The sequence below is a fragment of the Andrena cerasifolii genome, chromosome 3 (assembly GCF_050908995.1).
Source record: "Andrena cerasifolii isolate SP2316 chromosome 3, iyAndCera1_principal, whole genome shotgun sequence".
NCBI lineage: Eukaryota > Metazoa > Arthropoda > Insecta > Hymenoptera > Andrenidae > Andrena > Andrena cerasifolii.
Genome location: NC_135120.1, coordinates 10,897,238 through 10,924,406, shown reverse-complemented (window position 1 = coordinate 10,924,406; position 27,169 = coordinate 10,897,238). Strand labels below are relative to the sequence as shown.

At 38.2% G+C, this 27,169-nt stretch overlaps 1 protein-coding gene across 7 annotated transcripts in view; it reads left to right on the top strand.

Moving 5' to 3' along the window:
- Positions 1–27,169, top strand: part of 5-ht7 (5-hydroxytryptamine receptor 7) — a 226,831-nt gene that overhangs the window by 94,974 nt on the left and 104,688 nt on the right. For all 7 annotated transcript variants that reach the window (XM_076808785.1, XM_076808789.1, XM_076808790.1 and 4 more), the window contains one exon: positions 5,292–5,504. In XM_076808785.1, coding sequence (XP_076664900.1) covers positions 5,292–5,504 — 213 coding nt within the window. The remainder of the gene's footprint in view (positions 1–5,291; positions 5,505–27,169) is intronic.

The following is a 27,169-nucleotide window of genomic DNA, read 5'->3' as shown; positions in this document are numbered from 1 at the left end:
GTGGAAATAAAACATTTTTTTATTAAAATTCACTAAATTTTTAAATTTAGATATTAAGGTCTAAAACGTTACAGAAATGTTGGCAAATAAAAAAATTGCTTCGGCAATTAAGCTGAGCTGTGTCTTAATGCATTATGGGAATTTCCTAATCTAGCACAATTCTTTTGAAAAATATTGTGTCGAATTATATCGGAATTAGAGGGTTAGTGGATCGCACGTTTGGGTTGAAATTTCTTCGTTTTGGTAAAATATATTTTCAACTAAATTTGATGTAATATTAATCTAAATTTTATATTAAATCGGATGGCAGTTTGAAATTCAAATTGCAGCTGGCGTAGTTTAATTGTTTCTCTATCCATCGTTGGGTATGGTGATTTCCGACTAAATATAGTTTCTGTGAGTTGATTATTTTCTTATGGCAGGATGTGTCTTAATAATGCACTGCATTATGGAAAACTCCTTCGTTAGGCACGATTCTTGTAAAGCTTTTGAATCCGAGGGTAATTGGCTCATTTGCTCACGGCCCCTTTCATTTCGATAAAATATTCCATCGCGTTCAATTTTATGTTAAATGGCACACCAGCTTTCCCTTTTGTTGTCACAGGAGTTTACAATTTTGATGTGTTTAAAATTCAAATTGCAGCTCATGTATTTTAAACGTTTCTGTAGCAATTTCTGTATCCACCATCGCGTGAAGTGTTATGTTTCAAACAAATATGTTTTCCATAAGTTTTAATAATGCACTGAAGTATGAGAGGCTTCATAATAGAACGCAATCCTAGTTTATAACTACAGTCAAAGGCAACGAAAAAGTTGCCTCTGTATAATACGTGCATGCTGCACTATCTCAGCTGCTTGCAGAAGTATTTCCTTTTCAATTTAAACGTGGAATACGTCTCTATAATGCACTGCGTTGTGGGAGCCCTCCCTTCTTGAACACACCCCCGTGTTATGGCTACAATGTAATTCTGGTAGAGATGGGTCATATAACGAAGGAAGACTGACACAATGCGTATTTGATGGATTGTTTGAAAAATACTTACTGATTCGTCTCTCCCGGAATTACCCTTCATGCACAAGTTTCATCCTTTCACATTCGTGCAGATCATGATCCAAAATTCGAAGTTTCAAATAACTCAGAATAACACAGCTCGTTAAGTGGCAATATCAATGAAAGAGGGTAGTCCATCATTCCAATCGGGACTATAAAATTTTCATATGCTACAATTTCAAAGCAAAAGCTCCCTGCCCAAGCAAACAGTCGTTAAATACGAATCTAAGAGTGTTACTAGTTCGAGTCTCGAATAATTCTGCTATAAACCTTACGCATAATGCCTAAAGTAAACTAATGTATCCTTTAAAACATCCCAGGACTGAGATATCTTGGAGAGACACTACACTGCAGAAACTTAAGTCCTCCAAGTTGGTCCCATCGTAATTCTGAAATACCCAAACTATTTGTATCTCGACAGGCGTTCGTATGTCGGTAAATTTGCTGGCTTAAGGCAATGGCAAATGGCGAGCAGTAATCTTCAGCAGCCGCCCTCGAAAGTCGAATGTGCGCTTGTTTCGAAACAGCGTTACACGACTTGTTAAGCTTCATCGAACTAATGGAGACGGTGACGTTGGGAACTTATTAAGGGCCATCGGCATTTAATAATATATCGGTCGACAACGAAGTTAGTTATCTCGATCTAATGAAGCCTGATTAATGTGTTAGGAAGTGTATTACGTTACTAAGTGGATCGCCTAGTGGAGCATCGAGAATGATGATCAGAATGTCTAAGATTAACTACCTCCACGTCGGATAAGTTGCTAGTAATTCGATCCTTCGATTCAGCACTGGTTGATCCCGTCGAATTTGCTTGTGTTTGTTATTCGTCGCGGAAGGAAAAATTAAGTAGGGTAATTTTTAAAGTAACGTTATACGTTGGGAATTTGTTATGTTTTAGCGTTATTTTTGCAGGGAAAAGGCATGCTACTTCATTAATATTTACGGTCGTTTTTAACTTCTATGTAGACAGATGCATTTTTAATTATGAGCAAGTGGAAACATTCTTCATAAATGAAAAATAACACGAAGCACTTTTCGCGAAGTAAAGAATGATAATTCACGTAATTGTCTCATTTATTTATGAGCTCTACTTTTAAAATTCTATTAATAAATCTGCTGAAAAAATTTCCCCGTTTTTCCACGCAACTTCAAATAATTTTTTCTTTTAAACGTACCTACAATCTTTTTTTTAGATTTCAATAAAACTGATAGCTAGCCAATTGCAAATATTAAAATTAATTTTCTTGTCGCTTTCACCAAATATCGCTATTGTTAGAAAACTATTCAAAGGACACTTTAATACCCAAAGATCTTTGCAAAGTTTAAGCAGATTTTTACGATGAAAATTTTTAATTAATTGCCAGCGATATCGTCGTGTATTCCTGCCAATTAGGTTTCACGATTGTAGAACGAAATAAATACAGAGATCGCATTTCTTCACGGTGAATTCATTCTGCTCGAACAATCGTCACGACAGTCGTTCCGCAGCATTAATTAAAATCGCTATCGGCGTTATTCCACAACGATTATACGCCTTCCCGTGACTGAATCGGTTTTATAATTGCAATAAAATTTTTTCGCTCTTTTGCTGAAGTTTTCTTTCGATTAGCGAAGGCTGAATTAATTGGTTTCCTTCGTCGCGTAAAGAACGCAATCGAACGATAATGCCTGATCGAGTCAGTGAAATCGAAACAGTTTATTTTGCAAAATTAAAACAATTTCACGTAACTCCATCTATTACGTTTCATCACTTTCTTTTTATTTCTTTTTAATCTCTCCAAATTCTTCCATTCACATTTGATATATTGCTTTTGTTGTTTTAAAAGTAGTATATTTTTTTGACACTGTGTAAAATTAAATTATTACACAGTTTTACTTCTAGAATATTGAAATAGTAAATAAAGTGTGATGATTTTTTCTGATTTTGATTTGATATTCTAGCAGTATCGCACATTAAAATAGATTTTTTATTCGGAATGCAATCAGTGGTCATTATAGTGAGTGAAAATTATTTTAAAAACTTTAGAATTCAGTATCTTTATTCCGCCTAGGGTAGATGTCCCATTTACTGTCAGTGTCCCTATTACTGCCACTTTATTTATTTCAGTTAAAAAAAAAACGTAACGTATAAAGAAAAGACGTATAAAAAATGTACTATAATAATAAGAAGAACAGTCCCAATTTTATGATAAATTCTTTTTTACACTATTCGTTATACGTTGCGTATTTATTAAGTAAAATAAATGAAGTGGCAGTAATAGGGACGCTGGCAGTAATTGGGACACTTACCCTATAGTCTTTTATCATTCAATTCTAAGTTCGTCGTAGATATTTCCCCCCAAAATAACCAAATGTGCTTCAAAACCAAAAACAAAAATCTTCAAATTTAATAAGCTTCTAAAACTTTACATTTATTTGCAATTAAATATAAAAAAAAACTAATGCTCACAGTCATTTCTTATCTGCATCACGTTGTGTAGACTAATTTAAAAGTTGGATAATCAAATTTCTAAATTGTCCATCGTTCATCACAAACGTCTTTGTGCATTTATTGCATTAACTGAAGCAGTGTATACCGATGAAACTATCGTACAGTAACTGGTGACGATGATTTCTCAGCGTAGCAATTATTGTGTCAATTCACGTTAACGTTGGTACAAGCGCGATAAAGGGTGCCATCGTTGATTTTCGGAACGAGTTATGGCATGTTCCCGCCAATTATTTTCACGGGCTTTGTTTGCCGTGTGGCAAACGGCCAATCAACGGAAACCGCAACGTGGAACGTTAATTCTCGCGCGCGAAAAGAAATTGGGGAATTTAATGATTCCCTCGTTATGCTTGCGAAAATTTGCGTCATTACACCGAGACCTCAATGTTCACCACATTTTCAACGCTCGTTACCTTCCGTCATTGTGGTACTATATAGAGTATAAATGAAAATCTGGATCATACGTAGGTATAACTTTTCCAATTTCAACGTGCTCAATAGAATATTTTACAAACTGCACAGACAGCATTTCTATTTACAGTTGCTGATAATAAATGTGATATTACGCACGGAAGAAATTGAATTTTAAAATTAATTACTGTAAGCAAAAGTTTGAAGTCAAAATCTATAGTGGATCCAACGGACCTTATAATTTTCGCCTCACGAAGCGACTGCACTTTAAACTCACTTTACAAATTTCATAAAATTCAGCTTAATAATATTTCTAAGTTAAGGTAACAATAATTTGCAAGAGAAGTAGGCATTAAAGCGTAGCGAAGGCGAATTTGCACTGAAACTGAAATGCGAGTGTTTACACATTTCAATGAAATTGATTAAACTGGTTCACTTAAAAATAGTGCCGAAGCAAGTGGTACGTGCCGGTGTTGAAATGATTTGTAAACATTATTATACGATTCATCGTTTTTGTACGTACAAATCGAGAATTAATGGAGTTTATTCATCTCTCCAGTTATACACCTTTATAAAATCGAGAGGTATGGCAAATTATTTATAATATTCTTATTGCCTTCAAAAACAATTTTCTTCGCAAAACAGCTCTGTTTACAAACAATACATCGACGCAATTTAAATTTAAACCTTTCAGTGTTCAAGATGCGTTTTTAGACGGTGTCAGTTTGGATGAATCATTCTGAATTGACAACCGAGTTGAACAAAGTAGAAACTCTGTCACCTTCTTTCAATGTTCAATTTTGTTAAATCAGCCGCATGATTCAACCAAAGTGAATCATTATTCGAAATAAATTTTTTTCAAGAAGCTTGCGCCACCGACTATATCTATGCAGGTACATGTGCAATAATAAAGATTAAACAAAATCTGAGTATTACCTCAAACACACCTTAATATGCATGCAAAACGCTAGACAGTATAAACTTTTAGTTCTTGTTAAATAAATTCCTGAGGATGGCGTTAAAAACCCCTAGAGTAGCCCCTTGGTGGCTAGGAAGATGGTGTTGAGAAATAGGCAGCTACACTACAGCAGAGCTGGGCAAAATTTTTATTCAAATAAAATATCGAATAACGAATAAACGTTAAAACAATTCGTCCTGTGTCGAATAAAGTTGATCCGGGTTAACTTTATTCGTTGCATAAATTCTCGTCGAATAAAAATCCGTTATTTAAATAATTTTTTAAGTACCCCTTAAGCAACACTCGATTTCCAGATTCGCGACCAATTGCAGGGTGCGCCATCCCGCGTTAAACTAAACACGGGGCTTGTTCTGTTGCAGGTCTATTACAAGATATTCTGCGCCGCTCGTAAGATCGTTCTGGAGGAGAGGAGGGCTCAGAGTCACTTGGAGGCCCACTGCTACCTCGACATCGAGCCGACGGTGCAGCATCATCAACCCGCCGCTGTGAACCGTCAATTAAATTCCGATGTGCAAGGGATGCAGGGTAGTCCGCCAGTAAAGCAGCACAGAAGTTCCAGCGCCTCGACGACGGTGAGTAGACGAAAATCATTTCACTGGGTGGGCTGGTGCAACCACAGGACTTCGATCCTTCTGTTCGCGATCGTTGCCGATCGCTGACGAGCCATTTCCCTGGCCAATTCGTCCGCCAGCCGCCATTGACGAATTGCAACCGCTAATGCCCGCCATGCTTAAGCACGAATTACTCCGCTCACCGTGGAACGAGTTAGATTCGATGGAGGAGGCTATTTTCGCGGCAGCAAAAAGCCTGGGTCTTCTGTCCCTCCTGCCTTTAGAACGAAATGGTCTGTTTGCTTGGGACTATCTTACGCTGTCATCTGCATTCACGCTGGAAGTTAATTTTCGTTAGCCAGGGGGTCGGCTTTGGGGATGTTTCCCTGGGAAAGGGAGGTTTTTGTTTTTATGCCTGGGGGAGGGTGTATTAAGGTTTCAGCAGTTAGAAGTGTGATGGTACCTGGTTTGTTTGTAACAACTAGATCTACTTAAGATAGTGAACTGGCTCCGGTGTTACATTCTAGTTGAGTTTGTTATGTTTTATTTTTGGAAGGAGATTTAAGAAATTGAGTTTGTATTATATTTAGTACTTGCTAACCCGTTACTCGGTTTCACCCGAGAATTATTTATGATGTTTCCCAGGTTCGTTATAAACAGTCTATCATCTAAATTAGGACGTATGTAATGGATATTCAAAATTTCATTCAAATCCGTTCAGCCGCATCGGCGTGAGAAAAACGCCAAACAAACAAGTTTCACTTTTATATATTATGTAGTAGGGATTACTTAGCAAAATGCCTGCGGTTTGCTACGGTATAAAGTAGACTTTCCCTTCTCATTTAATTTTAAAAGTAAGTGGATGTGGGTTTTGGAACTATTCTACGACCTATAGCAGTTCTGATATGTGGTTCAGGCACGAACATTTTTATATAATGGTATAGATGTACTTACATTCGTTTGGGATCGTCTTTTCGCATTTACTTTGGGTGTGGAAGAGTTGATTTTATTTAAATGGATCTCTGTGAAGATGTATCCGACATAATTTTGGAAAGTTCGTTGGTGGACACGGGTATAAAAAAGTGTTCTTGAAATGTAGATAATTATATTGTCCTGCAAATAGGAATTGATAGAATTCATAGATTAATGTGTGATATGGAAAGCATCTATTCATTGTTTTAATGAGTTCCGTCACAAATTAGCATTCACTCTTACATGGCAGGCCCCCTGTTCGTTGATTGGAAAGGGGTTTTGAGGTAATGGAAGGACCGTGTTTACTTTCACTTTGGCGTTCCACTAAAAATAATCGTCCCGATCGAAAATTGGAGAGTTTCCCCTAACCTAAGTTCGTTAATTCTGCGCGTAGGACAACGCTTTCACAGTTTACTTGAACCTGCTAGTTGTTTTCGCAGAATTTTCTCAAACCACATTCTGGCTTATCGTCATTAATTAAAAGAATGTCTGGTGTCGTATTATACTTTGCGTAATGGTGGGCGTTCAGTTCATTACTTTGCAAATTTTCAATCAACTCGATTACTCAATCATTCACCTGTATCGTATCAAATCGAATAGTATCTGAATCCCAGAAGTTATAAGAGTCTCATTAAGATCGGCAGTTTTTATGAACTTTTTTCCTTCCAAAGTGAACGTTCTACATAGTTCTGGTTTTGTACATTTACTAACACTTCCTTAAAACCGAAGCTGAAAATCTGAGCACTGAATTGATTTGTGGCCAATAAAGGAATGTCAAGTATAAAAAGTGACAGAGGAATCAGTGTTCGAACGGAGAACGAGAATACAATTGGAATTAGCAAAGTTGATTTCACAATCTTTGCGTGAGAACTTTTTTCGTGAATTAAAGGGAATTAGCTTCTTTCATACATGAGTCATGTTTATGGGGGGGAGGGGGGTTATAAATTACATCGACAAAAACCGTACTTAATTTCGATTTCGTGGTCTGTGGAACTGTAAAACTTCCGCCAGATCTTACCCTTTCATCGCGGATGTCGCGTCTGTCAGCTGACAAAATGTGGGATTTACACCTGTGAGCGCGCATGGACCGATTTAATGAGCAGGATCTCGCGATTGCCGACCGCAAATTAGCAACGCACATTTCCTGCGCGGGGCCACCTTCGTGTCGCGATTGTCAAACCCGGCATGGAAACAAAACATCGTCAATATCTGTGTGCGCGGACCCAACATTTACGTTGAAACTGTTTAACCAGCATGATTTTGCAGCTGTCGAATTAGCACGAACCGCGAATTACCAGCGTAAACTTTCGTGATATTCGATTTTCGGGATGGGTGAAGGGAATGTATCGAATCAACTAAAAATCAATGAAACGTATCCTGTGAATATATCTATTTTTTCTAATTGTTTCTATAAAAGCATTTCTGGGCAAATATACCATCAAGGATGTCAAGAATGATAAAAAATAAGTGTCGTTTGCGAAATACAGCATGATTTAGAAAAGAGGTTGAGGAATTTTGAGACAGATAGTATCCATAAAAGTGAAGAAAGCTGAGGAATAACAATTGGAGAAATTATTGTGGACGTGTAATGTAATATCTGAAATAGATTCAGAAATGATTTAACAAATTTCACGAACCTTCGTCTTTGTCCATTAGTAAAGTTATTATTCTTGAAATTGTTTCATTATGCGAGAAATTCTAGAGAAAATTACAACACCGTCGTGGAAAGTTAAACCCAACTATGAAACATAAATACACACACTAAAATCACAAGTTATTAAACTAAAATATCTCGTTACATGCATATTCAGCCGGGGGTGAGAAAAGCAGCCACGGAAACAAAATAAAATTATCCAGAATAAAATAACTAAGAATACACACAAGTTATTTACCACCACTATAATTCATTATGTGGAAACGAAACACCAGATTTTATGTAACATTACAAATTTATATTATATGTCTATATTTTTATAATTGGCAATGAAAATAATTTTGTATTGTTAGCCAAATTCACGCAAAACGACATATTTTACCAGTTTCTGATATTACACAGACTACATTTGATCTCGTCCTTATCTGTCACGCGATACTTTACAGTATCAGTTTCAAAAAGACAGGCCACTATGCGAAGAATCTTTGCCGACGTGGTTAGAATTTCAGTCGACACGAGGAGAACTTCTCCGCATATTTCCTGTAGTATATAACATTGTACACGTAGTTAGAGTAACGAAGTTACACGACCGGCAACTACAAAATTATTTCCTGTATCACCTTGGGACATTACCGTGTACACATGCGCGACACGAGATTTTCTAATAAATCGCTTTATCGCCGACGACGGGACTGCTAACACGTGCGTGGAATATTTCTTCCGCGCAACTTCCGTTCATCGTAATTCCCATCGAACACAATAGTTTCGGAAACACAGATTAGATTTAACAATTTGAGGTTAGTCAATTTGATATTGCATTTATTTATATTGAAACTGTCCAGTGGTCTATTTTAACGAGTGGGGAAGAGAGCCAAAAAAGAGGGACCAAAAGAACCATTTCGTAGTGAAACGAACTTATATTATTAAATTTTTATAATTTCAATATAATTCGTTAAAAATTTTTGGTTGTCACCTAAAGATACAATGTTACATTTTTTAAACTCTTTGTTACAAATTTCGTTATACAGATTCTTTTAATAGCTGTACTGCTACTTTTTACGAAATATTCTGGTTTTATTCATTTTGGAAATAATGGACCAATAAGATTTACAATTCTCAGTTTCGTGCTTCATATATTAATAGTTTTATCGTCGCGATAGAAATATAAATATATTTTTCAAAACTGTGCTCCGTTCTCAATTTTCTCCACGAAATATTTCTCACTTTCGACTCAATTGCTCGCGCTGAACAGTAATGGTCAAAAATAAAATGCAATTTCGTGATTCAGAATGGTGTTCTTATTGGTGCTCGGCATGTGGTCCCTGTGTTGCTGTTTCTGGGAAATAGAACATCGATTTCTTCCAAAATCACTGCAAAAATCGTAAAATTAAGATAAAAAAAGGAGAACCTACTATAACACCGAGAAGTATTACTGAAATCGCTGAAACTTTATTTTCGAGATTTCCTCTACTGAATTCTTCCTGAATTACAATCACTCTTACATTTTTCTTCACAAAATACTGTCACGTTCATTCGAACACCTCATACAAGTAGTCTTATTTTTCGTATTAACATCATGGTTCAAATGATACCAATCTCGGCATCAAGGAGCAAAAGTAAAATAGTAACTTTCATACTTAATTATTCTTCTGAATTTATATGAACAAACTTGGGAGTCACTCCGTGACAACACACACTGTATATTTTATTCATATCCTGATTTAAGAGCTGCTTTCGTTACTTTCCACTTTAACAATTATAACAAAATCCCATCGTTAGCAAACACAATATTAATAGATTAACAAGACACACGATAACGAGATATTTCTCCACTTTTAAATGCTTCGCAAATGTGTATGATTTTTCGTGAACTTTGGGTATTTCTAGTCGTTTGGGAATTAGCAAATGTAAATTAAGATGGTCGAGGGCTTGACAAAACGCTTCTGTCGGCCTCGTTACCATCGGATTCTTCCCTCGCCGATGGAACACGCCATAAATTCACTTTTTCCGCGTCCCAGAAAAATGGAGAAAATTCACGGTGAGATGTCGGGGCAGCTGTGACAGTGTCGCCCACTTTTACGGGTGGAACGGTTTAACAAAAAAAAAAGAATTCTCGCCCGATGCGCCTAGAAGTTGTCGCGTCGAAAACAATTCGGATTTTTTTTAATTGCTCGAAGGACCCTGTTCGTCGCATGGGAAAATACGTGACACACGGGAAGTTCATATATTCTAAACAGCCCCCTGGATTTTTATAGAATTTATTTTCGTTCTAAAGGAAAGGAAACTAAACAGTAGTTCGACGTGTAAGCTGAAGATAATACAGATAGGAGGATATAATCAGCACAATAGTTTTCATAATCAGTTATTTTTATAAATATTTTATATGAATATTTTTATTATCAATAAAACTGAAATAGCATTAATAGTCATCTATGGAGCGAACTGTCTTGTCTTATCATTGCATAGAATTACAAGCTTCATAAAACACCATGGAAATGTTTATTATTATTATTATTATTATTATGTTTATTAACGCACGGAACCCTTTAAGCTACACAGTGAGTAAAAAGAACAACCCAAAGTAGACACAGACTTTATTATCAAAGAAAATGCATGAACTGACAAATCTAGCTCTTTCATTCTTCTAGACTCCCTGCTGTCTGACTTATTACGTACACTTTCCACTCGCTTATATCACTGAACGTAACCAAATGCAGTTGCAATACTTTTCTGACAGAACATAGGCAAATGCATTAATGTATTAATATATAGTGTGCTACGAAAAAAGGATTCAGAGCTTGAAAATTTTGTGATGATTATTAAGCCGAATAATAAAATACTTAATGAATAGAAGCCACAAAATCAACCCTGTCAGACTTGGAAGCAATTTTTATTATTGGTCATACATTTCACTGGTGAAAACAAAGAGTTATTATAACACATTCTTACTTCGATATTAAAAACGAGGGTTTACTTCCAAATATTTTTTCTTTTTAAAATTCGTGGTTTTCATCCGTATGTAACAGATTTGAATAACATCTAAGTTCAATGAACGGCGGTATCATTCAGACGCAAACGTGAAGCAGGTTCTTTAAACCAGCTCGCTTCGGTCAAATAATTCTAATAACTTCATTCCCCGTAAGAACTCCAGTGTTAGATTTAGTAATAAACGATGCCCAGAGATCTCGAAAGCTCTCCGCGCTCTAGATCCTGGCTGAAACAGTGCGCGCGTTAAATTCGAAGAATCGTGGCGTAATCTCAGAGGTCTTAACGTCGGGAACGATAAAAGAAAAAAAGAGTGGAGGCAAGATGGAGGAGCAGGATGATAAGGAGGGAGAAAAAGGAACGGGACTTTCCAAAAGTTCGGATTCGCAGTTCACCCGATAGAATCGAACCTCGTATTTATGCTCTTTCTTGCCCCCTAACGCGCTTCCGTCATTGCATAAAATCGTTATTTACGCGGCTGTTGATAAGGTGTTCCGTTGCCGGAAAGAGCGAATCGAACTGATGCGTTGTGGTTTTAAGGTCGTCTGACCTCTTGCGTATATGTTCTACTTACTTCATTTTATGTATACATACAGTGCAAGGCTTGTTTACTTGTGTTTGTATATTTACTTGAAGGAAATAGGATGTGCTTTGAAATACTAAAAAGAACAGCAAGTTTCCTATCTCGCTCAGTACCACTTGGTTACCATCATTTTCCTCGCACGATCCTGCGGAATTGATTGTTCCGATCGTGCGCAGGTATTCAGTGGCGCAAACGGCAATTCGTGTTCATTAAAAGGAAGGCACGCGTGCCGAGCGTGTACTTGAAGGGCGGCCATAAATACGCGACAAGAGCGTCAGATATATCGAGCCCGATACACGATATTGCATTACCATACATCAAACTTCCGACCGAATAAAGCCACTTGGATTTCCGCCAACATATCTCAACAGATGCGTGAGAAAAGCCTCATGCATCTTTCATCTGGCCGTGAGCGTTCGGCTGCTTGCACACCCCCTGATGCCCGCTGGAACGCGCTGTACAGATCTCGCCCTTCGCTGGCGATTCTTCAACATTTTCGAAAGCGAGCGTTTACACGAATTATTGGCCTGTGGCCAGCGGCCGTGGCCGCTTATCGAGCCTTCCTCCCCATGCTCGTATCAGAGGAGCCAGCAACGTCTCGCACAGATTTATGACGGCGCGATTGCCTGGTTTGATAATTAAAAACTCGCGCGACCAAACCCTCGTGGTCGCGTGGAATTTTCAAAGTTCTGGATATTCTCACAACCCGAGCAAATTTTGTGATACGCTATCAGCTGTGTCCTCTGCTGCGCTATTCAAATTTTTAGATACTAATTTTTCTACTGTTTTGCTTAGAGTTTTTTTTTGTATTTAGAAATAGATTTGAGTGGAAATTCGAATAATATAGCACTGTGGGTAAAATTTGCTTGCGTGGAATTTTCACTTTGCGAATACTTTCGTCCCGCTAGCAAATTTTATAGTAAGATGCGAACTGTGTACTGTGCTATACAATTTGAATTTCTGCCATGGCACTTTTCCTACTATTTCCATGAAATTCTATTTCTATTGTCTATTCGATTCCTAGTGATGTAAATGGTGGAGTTTAGAAATGGAAGGGATAGAAATAATGTAATCGACATTCAAATGGTCTAGCACTGTACGCTGGATACCATATTCTGAATTTTGCTCGTGTGCAATATTCTCAGAAGGGGTGGACGCGAATGGGACGAGCGATTGGATAGGGATTCTTACCAACCACAAAATACAAAATTGTAATCCATTCTCCACTAGTCAATGGGCCATCGCGTCGTTATTAAATATTATCCCCCCATGTGGTTACCCAAAACTTGCATTGCAATTTATTTTCACGAACAGAAGGCACAAAAATACAATGCTTTAACTTTTATGGAACGTAAGCTATGTGAGCCACTGTACTCGTGGAAACACCGAGAAAAATGAAACAGCGACTGGACGAAAAACGTATTAAGCTGCTGGGGACACGATCTAAGGCGTCGTATTGAGTACGTCTTTCCCCCGCATGAAATATGGGCCTGTCGTGTCGTAATGTAAAGAAAAATACGTTTTATAACGTCCCGTTATACGGCGAATTTTTCTCTATACCGTGCCATTATAAAGCAAATTTTTCTCTGTAATATGTCGCGGAAACCTCTCGTATTTCACGTGTCGCGGGAAAGTATCGAGGCGGTTCGATACGTGTCATACACAACCGACTTCTTCCTCGTGAAAGTCTATACAATTGTTTCTCTAAATGGTGGTTTAATGTGATTTTACGAAGGAAAAATTGCAACGATCGGACAATATATTGAAACGAATAAAGAAATTCATTTTTAGAAGAAGAGAGTGCATAGGTTTTTGTCTTAATTAATTCATGCATGTGTTTTCAATATTGTTAATGGTTTCAAAAAGTGTTCAGATTCAACCAAATAGGCTTGTATTTGGAATCATCTTTTCGTAGATACTTTCGAGTATTCATTTTTAGAAGAATTTATTTGATAAACATCTTATTTAATTTAATTTGAAAGTATATCAGTACAGAGAAAATAAAAGAACTCGTGTAAAAATTGATAATTTAGGAACAACATTTGTTAACTAATGCTAGCCAGTTTACAGTTTGGTGACGAAATGTTGAGATAGATATGAAATTAACGTATAATTAACTTGGGCTATTAAATGATAGCAAAATGAAGTTCACTTCATCTCTTCCTTCAAACATTTCCTCACATCACAGATAATTTCAATAATATTTGCTCGGATAAAAATAAGTCGCTGCTCGTGTGAATTCTCAAAACTGTAACTTTTTCTCTTTCAAAACAATTTTCTAATGTTACCATTAATTCCTTCCCCCCAACTAAGTGTTCCAATCACTAATCGAACATTAGTAGTCCAGAAATCCTAGTCGGTTTCCAAAACAACTTGCTCAGTCGCGTGGAAAAGGCTACGGATACGTGCTTGGAATAGTTGAGTGTGCATTCGAGAATAAGGTCAATCGGCAGAGAAAGCTGCAAAAAGGAAAAGAAGTCCTGAAGCCTGAGAAATGTTTGAAAATTTATTTCCACTTACATTTAACAGCTCGGACTACTTCATTTCTTAACATAGGTATTTCAATGTTTCCCGGAATTCTGTTTTCCTCTGATATCTTCAATATAACGCGCCAGTCTAAATCATACATCATGTTAGAAGGCTGTAGTGCACGAAACTCAGCACGCCAGTAATTACACGTTTCATTAATTTCGAAACGATCGTAAACACTTGCCAGACGTAAATCTCTCCCCTTTCTTTCCTCTTCTCCCTGCTTCTCACACTCCTCGTCTCTCGCCTGTCTTCTTGTCTTTATGTTGTCTGCTAGCACCTCCGCGCTCTCTCCCCATTTCTCATCCTCCACACACTTCCCCCTTTTGTTCCCCAACTTCCTACTTCTACTCCGCACCCTCGAGTTCTCCCGCCGCTACCCCCTGGCAAACGGAAAGTCTGCGGAAGACACACAAGGAAAGGGAAGAGTAGGTACGAAGTAGGTGTCACGCAGCGGAGCAAAGCAAAAGAATTTCTTTACTACTTGCCCCGCGTATTCGCCCCAATTTTATAGTTTCTCCGCCACTTTTCTCCCTACATGTTGCGTCGGAATACTGCCGGGTGGGTACAATAGAACTGTGTTTCTGGAAGCATCCGTGCAGCGAATATTAACATTCTTGATTATGGACGACACGTGCGGATGATTTTAGGGTCCCCATGATGCGAATATTGGGATTTGCTGTGCACGTACACTGCTTATCGTATGCAGAAATTGAAGTAAAGAAATCGAAGCTCTGACGATCATAAAAATTCTAATGAGAAATTCTACTCTTCCTCCTCTTCGATGATATTACTTTCGTTAAGGTAGTGATTAATAGCGTTCGTGTCACGTGGACCATCAGTGTCCCATTATCTTCAGAAATGAATGTTTCGTTCAGAGGAAGAAGGTATGTATTTCTCAATTGAGCGTCCAAATCAAGTAGCACAACTTAACAACATAACTACTATGTTTCTGTAATCGAAAATCGTAATTTATTTTTCCCCTCACTTTCTATAGCCCCTCAAAATGTCTGAGTTTACACCGTGGCCAGGAACGTGTTAAGATGTAAATACTAGAAATATTATTGGTAGACTAAATTTCTAAACAATCGAGTCGAATTTTAAATAACTTATAAGACGACAAAAGCACAAGTACCCACAAACTGATTAGCTATAAAAGTATTATAGTTGCTGCTGAGCCCTTCTCCCATCTTCTACAGGGTATCCCTAATATTCTATTTGTAGCTCTTCACATCTTTCCAAATAAAAGCAACATTTTCAGTTTTTATCTTTGCAACCACAGACCATCGCTCGTACATCACGGGGATAGCAGGGTTTTCGATATTCAGAGCAGCCTAGCCTACCACCGTAAATTTCAGGCCGCGCGAAACGTTGACGCGAACACGTTAGCCCCCTGTCGATGGAATTCGCGCGGATGTACTTCCGGTGGCGCGCGGGCCGCGAATTACGCGGGAAATGCGCGACCTCGTTAATTCGCCTGGCTAATTGATGCCGCGATAATTGCAGCGGAATCATTGTTCAGTTCACTACGCGATAACGGTCTCAGAAATTGTTACGTGTGGCCTTGAGTGTGGCGGAGTTGATTGTGATACGAATGGATCGGAGGGACATCCATAACGACATTCGTGAAACATTTAATCTTTTGCAGTGCAGGTATGAAGCATCGTTTATAAAAGAAAAGATGAATGTAGGATTAAATGACGTAGCGAATTTGGAATTAATTTGCTATATGCTTAAGTGGTTGCATACGTTCTCGGTGCCTAGTGGTTGATCACATTTGGCATTTTTTTTTCTCGGGAGGTGTGAAATGGATCGAGGGTTTTGTAATTGTATCTTGTTCTTGAGACCTTTATTCATATAAAAGGATTTATTTGACACACTTTTGTCGTATATTGCCGTTCGTTCGCTGCAACCTCTGCACCAAGCAGGGGGCCTCCTTACCAGCATGATAACTTCGACAATTTACAACCTTTTTTCATGAACTTTGCGTTAATATATACAGAATGACATTCTCCAAAGGCCATCGGGTCATTTTTTAAATTTATAATTTTTAATATTCATTTTACCATTTAAAGATCGAAATTGTAGACGAAAAATCGATCGCTTTCTTCAAAATGGCATAACTTTTTTATTTTCTAAAAATTCATAAATTTGGCTTGATGGCCCTTGAATAGAAAGGTCCCAAGAACAAGATAAAATTATAAAATTTTCGATATATTTCACACCTCTCGAGGAAAAAAATTCCAAACGTGATGAATTATTAGGCGCCGAGAACGTATGCAACCCCTTAATGTTGTGTGTTTAATATGTTGAGCGTGAAGATGTTATTGTCGAACTCGAAGCGTATCTTAGTGTCTTGTGTTTCGTCGCTTCGTATGTGGCAGACACTCGGTCTGTCCGCCCGAGTCTAACATCTTGTGACTTAGTTAATTACAACCGGCGCCGAAGAATACAGGCTATTAGGGCGAGTCGAGACCGCGTATCTGTAGGCGACAATAAAGTTTCGCGGAAAGTCACAGTTTTCCTTTCCGTTTCTTTTCCGTCGTCCAGTTCCACAGCCACTTCCAACCAGTAGGCAATAGTTTACCACCTCTTATTTTAAGACACACCCTTGCAACGGTTTCGAAGGCTTCGTGGAGCCTCAGAGCAAAGTGAAAAACCAGATCAAACAAAACCTCTGTACCATCAGCATCGACAGAATCGCATAGAGCGTTCCGAGACACTACAATCGCGTATTATAACTCCATCAGAACTCGATTTTATACACTAATATCTTCACTCTTGTTGAAATATATTTTAAGCATTAATTGTTACGCGCTGCAGTTAGATTTCACCATTATCCTCATACACAACTCAATCACCATCAATTAGTGAACTCTTGCGGTCGTAAAAAACTGCAAGGAGTGTGACAGTGTGTCATCGGAGACTCACCCCCTCCAAAGAATAAAGGCGACATTTTGGCCACAACATAATAAGTGCAGCACTATTTAAAGGTATCTCTGGTCCATCGATGGGGGAATAAGTCGGAGTACAAAAGATTCAAGTGTTTGTGTGCTGGTAACCCCAGACCTAACCCAGACCTATTAAAGCACACTCCCATATACATATACAAATTCCAAAGCGAGCATCAAAAATTGGTCACGCAAAGGACACGTTCATCCTCCCTCGCACATTTCAAGCACACCTCATTACCATAGCAAACATACCATCAAGAACTCAGTAAACGTTCCGCAAAGGCGATGCTCATCATCAACATATCCCACACGTAATACAGCGTCTAATGCATTCTCGTATACATCTTGTAATCGTATGTCACTGTTGCGCTGTGTGGTTAACGCTGTTGGAAAGGGAGACGAGCACCTTGGTAGCCTGACGCGAGCAAATTGCGCGGCCCTGACCCAATTGCCGCTGTTTCTTGCACGCTGCGAGCCGGTTTCGACGATTACTTCTGCCTCTAATTGGTTTATTCCCAGCTGGCTCGTTCGCTTTTATCGGCAGCGGGGAGCAGCCAAGGATAACGACCCCCTGGCAAACGAGGGAGCATCGCGGAACGGTTCGCGTTGTAATTGTGCCTTGTTTATCAGGGAAACGTTCCATTGTTCATCCGCCAGATGAATGGCGCGCGAGAGACACCTGAGTGTCTCTGGTGTTTTTGAGGATACTGGGAGCTGGGTCGCGTTAGCGTTGGATCCGAGCTTCCTTCGTGGTTCTGCATCATTTCCATTGAGCGCAAAGCCACTAGGCGTGGATTAAAATATGACGGTGGTTCGAAGACTTGGGGCTTGCGCGAGGGTGAAGAGGGTGTACCGAAGAATCGTAGATGTTCGGATGGTGTAATTAAATTACATTGCATGCAATTAGGATTTATACGATTTTGATATCCTGTAATGATAAAGCATCGATAAGGGGAGAGGCGTTCTGATTTGTGGCTTAATATTGGGAAATTTGGGCTGGAAGTAATGTTTAGCTGAGTTAATTGATAGCTTGTAAGGGATGTGGAAACGAATGTTATAGGTAAATTGGCAGAGTGGGAATCGTGAGGTTTAGAAACTTGATATAATTATTATTGGAATGGAAGGAAGCTTTTTTGAATTAATTGAAACTGATGTGTTGATAACAAGTAATTTACAAAGTAAATATTTGTAAGACTTTGATGTTTTACTATACATATTTGTTATAAGCCATTTTTTTTTAGAAAAAGGAAGACATCGACATGCACTTTTTTAAAAATTCATGGGATGGAAGATTCTCTTACACTATGTAGTAAAAAGAGTTTATAATCCTATTTAAGGGGTGTAAAAGGCAGCCAGCTACAAAATTTAAAATGCAGCAGACAGTAAACTCTTATGCATTCCTAGCGCTCTTATTATTCCGAACACCTTTCACATGAAAGATTCATAATAATAATACACCGTCTCGTTACTATTACCTTGTTGAATAATTTCGTTTGTTCTTCCTAGTTGTAACATTCTTTTCAATTGGTTTTTGCAGTTTGTGCGGCAGTAAACATTGAACATGCTGATTATTTTGAATATTTATTAAAACGAATAAACTAATACTTCAGAATAATAAGAACTTGAAGAAGCATTTTCATACTGTTCTGTTTAAATTGTATAGTCACTTTCTTTTCACCTTACTTAGACTAACAAGGGGAGGACACCATGTGATAGATATCGATTTTGATGAGCCTTGGCACGATGGATCTATGTCGAAAATAAGTAAATAGGTGTCCGAGCGTTTCAGCCAATAGGCTTTAATAATAGAAATATTTATAAGTAAATTATTAAAAATTTCATAGTGGCCGTGGGGTTTTAGTGGGTAAAAATCCCACAACTACCCTGGTGCCCGCGGAGAATTCCCTTCTGCAGGTATCGGGGTGCCTTTTGATGATATCTCCACGTTAAATTTTTTTTTTATAAATTATTTTTTTATAATTTTTCTTTTAACTTGGGGAAATTTTCAACAGGCACCCCGACTCCTCCAGAGAGAAATCCCTCGGAGGCGTTAGGGTAGTGTGGGATTTTTACCCACTAGAACCCAACGGCCATTATGAAATATTTAATAATTTATATGTAAGTATCTCTATTATTAAGGCCTATTGGCTGAAATGTTCGGACACCTATTTACTTATTTTCGACATAGATCCATCGTGCCAAGGCTCATCTAAATAATTTGAGCTTATCTTAAAATTGATCAGTTTCTTTTTTGTGATAGCAGTCAGGAATGGGCGAGCAAACCAATGTCTGACTTATTACGTGCAACGCTACTTAATTCCTGCGACGCGTTACATAGCTATCAATAGTTAGGTATCCACATCGTTGAGAATTAATACCATAAAAATTCAGCTTACCCAAAGTACATACTATTTTCTGTCAGATAATTCCTCTAGAATTTGCAAATTTCCCATTTAATATCCATAGACGAATCAAAGGACTTTGGAAGCAGAGAAATTGGAATCTCCAATTCCATTCACAAGACTGAAAAAATAATCCCCTAACTCCGACTCAATAATATTCCAATTAAATGTCCCTTTTGCACTGTGTTACAAGAAGACACATGCAACATGGAATTGCAATTTAAAAGGAATAGTTCTGTCAAGCAAAAAGTTTCCAATTTTAATACAAGAATATAAAACAAAATATATTCTCCCCGAACACAGAATAACCCACCATTTCTTCATTTCAACAATTCTCTTTCAATCGCCCATTCCATTCACGTCAACTGATCTCCAACAATTTCTACCATTCGTATTGCATTCCTCAACATTCATATACATCTAAACAGTCATATATCTACGCATAGAATTACAGAAGCATAGTTCTACCTGGCTCGGAGCTCACGAATGTAACAAATGAGTAATGAAAAAATATGGTTCTGCATTTCTACTCGAAGTTTGACCTCGCGTAAAATTCGAATGCCCGCCCTTTATTAAAAACGTCATTTGTTTGACGGTAATAAAGAGCACGGTGCGGCGCAACGTCGAACTTCAAAACGTAATGCAATACCCGCGTAATGCATCTCCCGGCTGATTCCCTTTTTCCTACGTCGCCTTTCCTTGTTATTACTTTTGCCCCGACGTATCCATCTTCCGATATCATCGTAAAAATCTCTTTTACTCCTTATAACACTGACCTGGAGAAATGGTCCAGCTTCTATGCTTTCACGTGCACAGTGCGTCCAGATTGTAATCGATACGTGCGCGAAGCGCTGGAAATCTCGAAATCATTCCCCCGATTCTTTTCGTTAATACCGAACGGTCGATTTTATCGCTTTCATCCAGACGCGGGCATTTCCTCGCTCGATTGGTATTGCTTGCATACTATGTCTACGATTTAAGTCTCTTGTTGTGCAACGCTTTACAACTGAGGAGTGATTGTTCAAAAGGACACATTTCCACGCAGAAAAAATTTTCAATAACCGCAAAAATCTGTGGTACCTACGTTTATTAAAAAAATCTTTTTTTTATTAGGACACGTATATTTTATTCCTCCTTCTGATAGCGGTAATGTTTTAGCAACATTATTTTAATAGTCATTTTGTGAGTTTTAAATCTGAAGCAGAGTTGAATTTCTCTGACAGCAAAGTAAATATCTCAAGTAATTATGCTTGAGAATTACATAGAAGTCAGTTGGTTGTGGTTTCACTTTTACGGGAGTTTCTGTAATCCAAGAGCAGGAAAATTTCCCCGCGCCTGTTATTCAAGAAGTTTTTACCGCGAGACGTAACGGAACGACAACAAAATGATGAAGCTGCAAAGTTTCTTCCATTTCGAAGAACTCCGTTTGTTCCATCGAACAGACTTCTCCCATCTCCATCCTCAGCACGAATGTTCTTCTCAAAACGAAGAGCCTGGCAAGTTGAATTTGTTCCTCATGATACATTCCACGAATTGGACTTGGACAAACAGTAATGAAGGGTTTCGAAGACAAAAGTTTGCGTAATACTTTCCCCCTTTGCGGCGAGCCGTCGCAAGTTTCCACTAGCATTGATTGCGATAGACAACGTTTCAAGCATAACTCCAAAGAGAAATTAAAAATATCTCAGTAAAATATGATTTTCAACCGCAAGGGATTAAACAATTTTCAATTCAAAGGCCTCGATACTCCTCAAATTCCAAATAGGGTAGATGTCCCAATTACTGCCACCTTAAGCTCATCCCGTAACTTTCGTTAATTATTTCAGAAGTTATTTAACCTCAAAATCATTCCAATTTGCAGCATAAGAATGCCTAATATCTGTTTTATCTAAGAAACTATTTGCTAATTAATTGAAAATGTATAAGGAACTGCAATGTCCCTAAAACTGTCACTTAAAAAATCGTCGTGTCCGTATAACTGCCAGAAACATGACCCAATAACTGTCAGTCCTATTGACTAATTACATACAGGTACATAAATGTTAAAACTATTAAATAGGTAAGCAAAACAATGAAATAAATTACAAAGCCAAGAATTGGGTAATTAAATTTTTTTCCTTCACGATTTTGCAAGCATTATTTCACTATTAAGTAAAATAATGAAACTGACAGTAATAGGGACACTGACAGTAATTGGGACATCTACGGAACATTCTCTATTCTATTAAAAACTGTAGAATATGAAAAATACATTGTAAAAAAATATACTCCTTTTTCAAGCTAACTGAATCACCCTTCACATCAGAAATTATACCCCTTCGACTTTCAAATTCCATTCTTTATTTCACACTGGGACATTCGTTTACAAATTACAAAATCGGCCAGACGTGTTTCAACGTCGAATGTCCTGTCACTTTTTTTTTCTCTCTTCTCATCCCTCGGTACATTTTAATTAATCTATGTGCCATCCAAAATTCCTTCGTCCTCGTCGCAGCTTCCCGCTGCAAAGCTCAGCTGCCGCGTTACTACCTGCAAAAAGAAACAGTCGACTCATTCACGCCCTGGAACTTCCGGCGTATATCAGACGACGTTCTTTCTCGTTAGAACTTTCGTGCCGCGGTATCCGTCTTCGTATATCATCCGCGGGGGAATATCTTCCTCGGGGAACTTGGGGACCGGGAACCGTTGCCGCTATCGGCGAGCCGATTGTTTGCACCGTCGCCGTCCTGCCCGACTTCCTGTAGACGGGCGATCTCGCGGAACGGAACGTTTACTTCTGGCTCGTGCATCGAAACCGCTAGCAAAGGCGATACATATACCGCCACACAGAACTTCGGAATCACTTCTAAAAACCATACAAAGTTTTAACATTCATACCATTTCGAGAACGGTAGGAGATATTCAAAAGAAGTTTAAACAAAAGTTACATCTTTTTTATACCTACAAAACTGTGTAAAAATTATTATCGAATTAAGGATTGATGGTAAGGGTAGTTTGAAAAGTACGAATTTTTTCGATGATTATTTTTACGTAGTTTTGTAGATATAAAAAAGATGCAACTTTTGTTTAAATTTCTTTTCGATGTCTCCCCCCGTTCTCGAGATATTCCACGAAAAAGAAAATTCTGCATTTTTCTCCAGGGGTGATTTCACCCTTTAAAGCCGCATTATGGACTGCTCTACTTGCACGCAAAGTTGCAGAATTTTCTGAATTTTCGTGTTGCCGAACTTCCCTTGTTACAACCTGTTAAGTGACTTTGTCGCGTGGTGACACATGAAATATTTATTGAGACAAACGATATCGCGACATCGTTGGAAGTATTAGCTTCAGTAGACAGAATAGATTTTCCATACGAAATGCTTTTAATAAATGTCACCAAGTGATTTGAAGCATGTTTTCAGTAGCGTGGTGTCCTGAAAAAACGGCAGATTTCAGGTGGAATTAACGGGTCCGAACAGCTTTTGGAAAAATCACTGCGAACACCTGGGGCTCGTCAACGCGCAATAATCCCTGCGCCGTTCATTGTGTTGATTGCGTCTCTCGTTGACGGTCCCGCGAAAAGGGTAATTTGTTGCAACAGAACCAACGATCCACGATCGCCAGGAATCCGTGACATTCGTTGTGGAATGTGGCGTGAAATGGAGAGGATTCTCACGCCGTGGAATATTTCCTCTGCTCGTTTGTTCGATGGCCTGGCGAAAAAGGGACAGCTTGTTAGTCACGATGAATAGCTTCGGGGGCCGTGGCCGTGGAAGATGTATCTGGTGATGAATGTTTAGCGTTGAAAAGAATTTTCGGATCTTGGGGTAGAGAAAAGTAGCTTGTACTTGTTGGCATTATATAAATTGCATTGCATTACAGAAAATACATAGTGTCGTAGGATTTTCTATCTTGGCAGTGCCAGAAAATTGTTGTCCATATGGAGGACCATAAATGCTTCCTTAAGCAGTGTTGCACTGGGAATAGGATATGTAGAGCAAATGGACTTAGTTTTCCCTGTTATCTTGTAACCATTCTCATTTTCTTCCTCTTTCAATTTCCTCTTTCAACCTTACAGCAGCTAAAATTCTTTCTGCACCTTCTACATGGAAATTTCATCTTCTTTCCTTCTCTTGTAACTTAAGGTGCATTTACTATTATTCAGAAGATATATTAATAATCACATTCATATAAAAAATCTAGCAGTAAAATCTTTCTTCCATTATACCGTGATTTTCCAAAAGGCCACTTATCAAAACGCCCACTTACCAGCTGCAACTGATATTCCAGCTTCCTACTTCCGTTCCCTACATTTTGTAACTCCTTTAGCCACTCTATTAACAACACTCCTTCCCATTAACATTTGACACAATATTACCTTTCAAGACCAAAGCAAATCTGTGCCATTTGCTGTCACAACTTGTCCCCCTAATGCTGCCCTTACCCAGCCAAGCGCCCTCACCCTTTTCTCTTGAATTACACCCCTAACAACGCCATTCACCCTCGGAAGCCACGTTATATCTCGAAGCACGTATCGTTCGTGGCCATTCTCGTCCGAGCTGGGTACATACGCGTGTTTCAGTTACCCTCGATCGCGAAGTTGATAATCGATGGCTGCTGTAATGATGGGAACAGCTAGGCCAGTGATGCTTGTTAGCGTCAGATTTGGCTTCGATTTCCGCCAGTGATTTATTGTCGGTATCGGCTAACTGCACCTCCTCTGGGGAAACGTTACGATAGACGTTCGAATACTTCGGTGAACACCAAACTGTCGACGGTGCTCGACGAACGAAAAATTCGCGTCCCTGGCGTCCCTTGACGGTTTCGAAGTTTCTGTCCGCGTGGAACGTCTCGGCTGGATGGAAATTAATTTGACTCGCAGATGCATTCGCGGGTGCTCGTCTAAATGTGAGCTTGGTCGTAGTGCCGGAGAACAATTAGAAAGTCCGATTCTCTTAGGTTTCATGTTTATTCTGAAATGCTGTGAATAAAAGGGGGTGCGGTACTTTTTTAAGTATTGCGATGGTCCGATTTTGCGATATAGAAAATGTTTATTGCATACCATAGACATCTACGTTGCGCCTATGCTACGGTGTCCCTTAGAATTGAAGGTGCGATAAAATGTTTGGGCGCCAGCGAATTTTATTCCTTTTGGTGTGCTAAGTAAGTATGCAAAATTTCGGCGCAATCGAATTATTCTGAACCCTGCCTCAAGAAGCTTAATGTTATTATATACTGTAAACTTTTTTATTCATTTTTTTTCCACCTTTAGAAAATAATCGTTCACTTGGAACAGAGGTTGCTGGAATGCATAAATATTTTACCACCATAGTTCAAAGACTGGAGAAATGGAAAAGTTGTACCACCTTCGTTCTTCCACTACTTAACGATACATTAACGATATTATCGATATATCGTTAAGTATCAATAAGTTATCGATAAGATGTCGATAATTGATAGTTTTAAGTCCAGTTCCGCCACACATTTGCTTACATACGGGGTTGCATATTTAAAAAACAGCTGTTTGCAAGAGCGCAGTTTCGTTCGAAACTTTGAGCCTCTTGAGGCAGGGTTTAGAGTTGTTTGATTGAGTCGAAATTTTGCATACATATTTACGACACCAAAGGGAAATAATGCTGAGGGCGTCTCGGATCGAATTCTTAAATTTAAAAAAAAAAAAAACAATTATAAGGGACACCCTAACCTATGCACTATTTCTGTAGATCCATTCTGTTTACTTTGGACGAGATATTAATTAAGCAATAACTTTTCCAGTACTAGTATCGAGGGAGGGGAAGTGTAATTGATAATATGTTGAATATTTGAATGACGTAATAATGATTTTTAGTAGTGCATTTATTATTTAATAATTAGAAACACTCGCGTATTAGAGGCTTGCAAAATAATGTTAATTGCACCGATTCAGTATGTTTTGCATTGCTATATACATGAGTTGGTCGCTGTAGGTAATATTCATTTTCTTTAACATTGAGTTTGTACGTTAAAGTATTTGTGGATTAGCATGTTATTGTGGTAAGGTGTCAGGTTGGTGGAAGAAAAATAATAAAAAAAAAGTTGATGACTTCGATATTCGAGACCAACACCTAACTGCATCACGAAAACCATTGTGCTCTCAATACCAGATATTTCTGGTGTTATCGAGGCTTCTATCTGTACCCTTCGATATTTCCAAACATTTTTCGATTCGCGGATCTGGCTTTTTCTTCTTTTTTTCTGGTCAACGAGAACAAACGATGTGTCGGTAGATATAGGAACTCAGTGAATCGATACATCGTTGAATCTGAACGTCGATACATGTATTCATGAGTTGCGGCATCGATTGATCGGCATCTTTGTAGAGTAATATATTGACGAATGAATATATCTGTAGTCAAGGATGTGTATATATCGGTATATTTCTGAATCAGTATATCAGTGAAGTAGTATATTTCTGAATCAGTATATCAGTAAAATAATATATTTCCGAATATACCAGTATATCAGTAAAATAATATATTTCCGTACCAATATATGAACAAAGTTATATTTTGGTGAATTAGCATATCTCTATAATTACGCAGCGATTCATACTACTTTACTGTAACAGGTTTACCACTACTTCTGTTACTACTTAGTACTATTACAACGACTACTACTATTATAAATTCTACTTTGCTGATGAATAGATACACATATCAGTATATCAGCGTATAGGTGAAACAGTATTTCTGTAAGTTAATGCGTCGACGAGACACTGCACCTGTAAATCGGCATATTGGTGAATGGACACAACGATAAATCGATATATTTGGTAAAGTGACCTATCGATAAAGTGGCGCCTCGGCAAATCTGTGTGCTAGTGAAACAGTACGTCGTTGAATCCGTGTTTCGCTGTACCGCTAAATTTCTGGAACAATAAATCTGCATGTCAGTGTCACTAAAACAGGGCATCGATGAACCTGAATGCTGATGAATTGGTGCACAGGTAAATCGACACCTTGGTGAATTGATTCCTCGGTATGCGAATACATCAGTGTATCAGTGTATCGATATATTGATATGTCGATAGAATCTTTTACAGTATTTGTTATATCCATATTATTATGCTTCATATTTGTTGCACCGTTCCTTCTGTATTATTATACTTTCAAATCCTATGTCATCTTTAAGTTGAAGCATCAAATTATCGCTTCCTAACATTCTATTAAATATACAAGAATTAAAGTAAACCATTTGAATTTCAATTATCTAGAGACAGCACAGAATTCGAAGAAAAATCGATAAGTAATCAAGCACAAAGGACTCAAATACGAAATTTACATACAATCAAAAAAACACAAACCAGTTTGGCATTCGATATCACTATCTGCAAAAACTATGCAAATAACCCAAAAATATTCTACATTTTTCACATGTGCGTCCGGAGGGGAGTGCAAAAGAGGCAGTTGTCCCTCCCTGGCTTTTGAGAAAAAATCGCTTAGTTTTCAAAACTGATCTTTATCAAGTTTATACTAAAAAGGGGAATATTTTTAAATTTCGGTTTTAAAATTTTAATTAAATCGGCACTATAAAATGGGTTAAAAGGAGCAAGAAGCATATATTTTTCTTTACCATCATCCCAAAGTTGA